General features: G+C 38.8%; 1 protein-coding gene across 1 annotated transcript; it reads left to right on the top strand.

The window, feature by feature from the left end:
• The first annotated feature begins 2,183 nt into the window (after positions 1–2,183).
• Positions 2,184–5,195, top strand: LOC108761581 (uncharacterized). The gene has a single exon (XM_018508190.1). The coding sequence runs from the start codon at positions 2,184–2,186 to the stop codon at positions 5,193–5,195; it is 3,012 nt and encodes a 1,003-aa protein (XP_018363692.1).
• Positions 5,196–5,448: the final 253 nt, after the last annotated feature.

Consider the following 5,448-nt stretch of genomic DNA (forward strand, 5'->3'; position numbering starts at 1 on the left):
AAGGAGGCGTCGCAGATATAAGGGAGCATTGGAGCGAAGGAGAGGAAAACCTAGACAGCATAGGTGGAGAATAAAATGTTGCCACATTCTAAGCCAGCCGGATCTCTGGTAATACGGAGATATATGGTCGTATTTACTGACACAATAAGAGAAGCTGAGGTAAAAAATTTGGATAGGCTGTACACGATGTAGGAGTTGTTGATTAAGAGCCGGAACGTAGACATTGGTCAAATCAAATAGCGAAATAACGCTTAAATGAGAAGTGAGGAGTTTCTGAGAGCAGTAAAAGATGTGGCGAAGGGACTAAAGAAGATGTAGACGGGCGTATGCAGCTCGTCACACTTGACGGTCACGTGTGACGAATATGAAGATTTAACATGGACACCAAGAATCTCAATAGAGGTGGAGCGAGGAATTGGAAGGGAATTAAGAAAAATATGGAAGGATTGAATACGAGATAATAATGTTGAGAAACCGAAAATAAGCAAGGATGATTTAGAATTTAGAGGGATTTAGATGCAGCGAATTATTAGTAGAGACCACTCGGCAATAGATTATAACAGCGCTTTTTTTCAACTGGACATTAGGGGTCTGCGCTGGGTGCTATCTTGCACAAAAATTAATTGTGAATAACAATTTAAATTTGTACGTTTCGGCTCACGTTTTGAGCCAGCCTCAGCAATAACAATTACCGCTAATTGCACTAAATATTATGTCGAACTCTGTATCGCAAAATCGCTGTTCCTTCCAATTATGCAGTTGCAGTAGTGGAAATGCGGTGAGAAACCACCATCCTCAACAGTGTCTGATGTTGCGACAACCAGTTGCAAAACTGAATGGAGCAAATGATGGATCTCAAAATATTATTTGTATCAAGATTTTTTGAACAGATTGAGATTTATTTTATGTTATTTATAAATGATGGCAAAACTCACCCAACCTCCAACAACGATTGCACGCAAATCCAAACCTCGTCAATTAAACAAATTTATGATTGACGATTGTCAAAGTTAGATTAAAAATAATTTAAGAACTAAAAAAGACAGTCATGTTTATTACGTCAATTATAAAAATACACATATTATAACTTGTAGAGAGTTCCTATTTAACCATGATTTAATGCCTCAGTATCAGTTTGAATGTTGAAACCATTTGATTAACGATTTATGTAGAGCATCTTCGACATTATTCTTTTATTATAATTTCTCTCAATATCCAGAATTCTGACATTATCCCAGTCGAAGTCATGATTGTAACTCACCCTATGCTCTGTGATAACTGAACGAGTTGATGTAACTCTACGTGTATGATTATGGTTTTCTGCTAATCTCGTTTTTAGTTTTTTTCCCGTTTGGTCTACATAGGAAGCATCGCAATCGGCATTCGAACTTGTAAACCACATTCCTTTTGGATAACTTTTGCAAAGGATCTTTGTGTACTCATATATTTGTTAATTTTATTGATATTATAATGAGCAACCACTTCATAAGACAGACCATTAGTAAATTTGCAGAACTTATTTATTAGATATTCTATTGATGAAAGGTATTGTGAACCTTCTGATTTGTTATTTTTTAACCTTGTTAGTAGAAGTCTTATAATTACAATTGGATTTTTTATTAATTTTTATGTCCTATCTCTGTCGCGGAGCGCTAAAGGTGTGTAGAGCGAGAGATCGAGAGATCGATAGATCGAGTGTGTGTGTGGTAAGAGCGAGAAAAGGTGTGTGAGTATTATTATTGTTATTGTGTTGTATTAAAAAGGATAGGATGTAACGGATATGTTTCGAGTTGTTGTATAAAGAGAATAAAAAGGGCGTTCAACCAAAGAAAAAGTTATATATTCATACCCCCCAAAGATTCGGATACATAAACCATGAATCAATCACCAAATTGGTCCTTCGAGCCGGATTCAGCTGTAAAAGGCTGAGGTATGTGAATAGAAGAAAGCGTTGCATATAACAAGTTTTGCACGTTAGCAAAGAAAACGGATGTCTGGAAGGCATTTGGCATTGTGGCCAATCGAAATACAATTGAGAAAGTATCGAGATTGCCCGGAAAGAAGCAACTTAACCTCAAAGCTGAGCGTTAAGATAATACATCGTATAGCTGGAGAAGCGATTTTGGCACCGTCAGGTAACATTCATCTTGTGGTATTTGGGTGTTAACTATTTTTATTGCAGAATGACCGATAAAGAAAGGGAGTATGCTGATCTTAAGCGAAAACGCGCTACGATTAAGAGCCAGATTACCAAATTTTCGACATTTTTGGATGGATTCATCGTTAATAAGGCAGCTCTAACGCAACTTCGTATTAGGTTGGAGAAAATAGAACAATCATGGATGGGCTACAGCAACATCCAAGATCAAATTAAAGCGTTGGACAGCACTGAAGCATTTACATGTAAGCAACAACAAGAACGATCGGAATTTGAGGAAGCATATTTTTCGATCGTAGGAAGAGCACATCTCATTTTAGAGGAAAACACAAATCAAAGGGTTAACATGGAGGTAGAAAATGCAGCCGTAGGTATAGTTAGTGAAAACGCGATTGGTACATCGGTAAAGTTACCAGTTTTGAATCTGCAAACTTTTGAAGGAACATACGAGCAATGGCCTATGTTCTTTAGTACATTTTCGGCATTGGTAGATAAAAATGCTAATTTGAATAATGTGCATAAGTTTTACTATTTACAATCAGCATTGGGTCCAAAACCAAGAAAAATAATTGAATCTCTTGATCTAACTGAAGAAAGCTATCCAAGAGCGATAGAGTTATTAAAGGGTCGTTTTGATAAGACTAGATTAGCCACGCGACATCACGCTAGGGCAATATTCGATTTGAAACCGATTATTGAAGAATCTTATGACTTACGTAACTTAACCGATAACCTCAAACAACATTTAGAAACATTGAAGGCGCTTAAGTACAAGATTGATACTTGGTGTCCGTTAATCATAGAGTGGATTTTAACTCGAGTCGATCCAATAACGGCGCGTGAATGGGAAGACAAAACAGCTCCTAATCCAGAATACAAAACGAAGGAGTTCATTCAATTTCTTGAAGCTAAATGTAACATGTTAGAGAATGTTAGCGCGTTAGATAATACAAAACTAGATAGCGAAAAATCGAAAAGGTGTAAAGATGTAGCGCATGTTACTAAGGAGTCAAGACTAAAGTGCCCTATATGCAAAGGGGAACATAAGACCTATCAATGTGAAACATTCAAGGGTTTAAATGTCAAATCGAGGTTAGCCGAAGTGCATAAAGCAAGGCTTTGTCTAAACTGCTTACACCCAAATCATATAGTTCGTGATTGTAGGTCCAATGCGTGCAAGCAGTGTAACAAAAAGCATCATTCATTGTTGCATTATCAAAATAGTGATAATGAGAGTAAAAATGAAGTTAAAACCGAAGTAGAGGTATTCAAGATAAGCTCAATAGCAAACTCAATAGTAACATGCGTTCCCACGTGTACGAATTCTGAAATTCTTTTGTCAACTGCATGTGTGCAGATAGTAGATAAAAACGGAAAATGGCATGAGGCGCGTGCGTTATTGGACAACGCGGCGACGATCAATTTCATAACTTCTGACCTGCTTCATAAATTAGATTTACAAACAGAAAGGGTAGCGGGTCAGGTAATCGGGTTTAGTGGAAATGCTACGCGTACGAAAGAAATTGTAACAACGACGATTAAATCAAAGGTGCAGCAATATTCTCAATCGTTAAAATGCACAGTGGTTGATCAGATTACTAGTAAGATTCCAGAGAGTCGAATCGACATATCACGATTGAAGCTTCCCGATTCTATATCCATTTCGCAATTGGCTGATCCAATGTTCAACGTACCGCAAGAGATAGACTTGCTACTAGGAGCAACAGTCTTCTGGAATGTATTACAAAGGGAACGAATTCAACTCAATAACGAACAATCGGTATTCCAAAACACGAAGCTCGGATGGATTTTGGGCGGAAGCTTCACACCCAGCCAAGTATCGGCAACCAAAATTTGTTGTCTAGTAACGAATGATAATCTCAGCAAGCAATTAGAACGGTTTTGGGAGCTTGAAAAATGCGACCTTCATAGAACCTTAACTATTGAAGAAGCGAAGTGTGAGAAGCATTTTGAGTCAACTACCAATCGAGATAGAGATGGGAGATTTGTCGTATCACTACCACTGAAGGGCAAAATCCAAGATCTGGGAGAATCCGAGCACAACGCGATGAAGAGGCAAAAATCGATTGAGCGTCGATTCACGAAAAATTCCGTGTTCCAGCAACGCTATGTAGATTTTATGCGGGAATATCAGAGGATGGAGCATATGGAACTAGTTCCCGAGAACGGAAATCACGGCGTAGTGAATTACTTGCCGCATCATGCAGTAACACGCGAAGAAAGTACTACAACAAAACTCAGAGTGGTGTTTGACGCCTCCTGTAAAACGTCCTCAGGTCAATCGCTGAATGATTTGTTGATGGTGGGCCCTAAGATCCAACAAGAGCTCATGGAAATTTTGATTCGGTTCCAACAGCATAATTATGTCTTGATCGCAAACATTTCTAAAATGTTCCGTCAGATCAAAATAAACAAAAGGGATAGAGCCCTGCAGAGAATCCTCTGGCGAGATGATCCCAGAGATACCATTCTTAAGTTTGAGTTAACAACGATAACTTATGGTACGGCCTCTGCACCGTATCTTGCTCAAAGGTGTCTTAAACAACTAGCACTCGATAACTCTCAAACGTATCCAGGAGCAGCAGCGACTATTCAGAATGATTTCTACATGGACGACTTGATTACAGGGAGTGATTCTGTATCACATCTACAGCAGCTAAAACAAGAAATAGTGAAGATTTTGGCCACGGCTGGACTGGAGCTCCGGAAGTGGAACTCTAACGTGTTGGAATTATTATCAAACTCCGAAAACGAAAGGCCTCTTGCATCCAAGGAGGAAGTGAAGACGTTGGGAATTCATTGGAACGCGCAGGAAGATATGTTCAAATTTAAGGTGACAATACCTAGAGAAGCTTGTAAGTCTAAACGGGGTATCCTTTCCGTCATTGCTCAAATTTACGATCCATTGGGTCTCATAGGGCCAGTCATGGTAAAGGCCAAACTGTTCATAAGAAGCCTGTGGAAATTAAGCGTGAATTGGGATGACAAATTACCAAGTGAATTTATGTTCGAGTAGAATTCCTACAAGGAAAGACTGGAAGTTATGGAAGAAATACAGGTACCACGTCAAGTAGTAATCAAGGACGCCATCAAGGTGGAAATGCATGGATTCTGTGATGCGTGTCGCAGGTGGCTTATGGAGCCTGTATTTATTTGTGTTCTATAGATACAACGGAAAAAAGAACCGTACGATTACTAACGTCTAAATCACGTATAGCGCCCATGAAGATTATCTCAATCCCAAGATTGGAATTATGCAGTGCAGTACT

The sequence above is a fragment of the Trachymyrmex cornetzi genome, unplaced genomic scaffold (assembly GCF_001594075.2).
Source record: "Trachymyrmex cornetzi isolate Tcor2-1 unplaced genomic scaffold, Tcor1.1 scaffold255, whole genome shotgun sequence".
Classification (NCBI taxonomy): domain Eukaryota; kingdom Metazoa; phylum Arthropoda; class Insecta; order Hymenoptera; family Formicidae; genus Trachymyrmex; species Trachymyrmex cornetzi.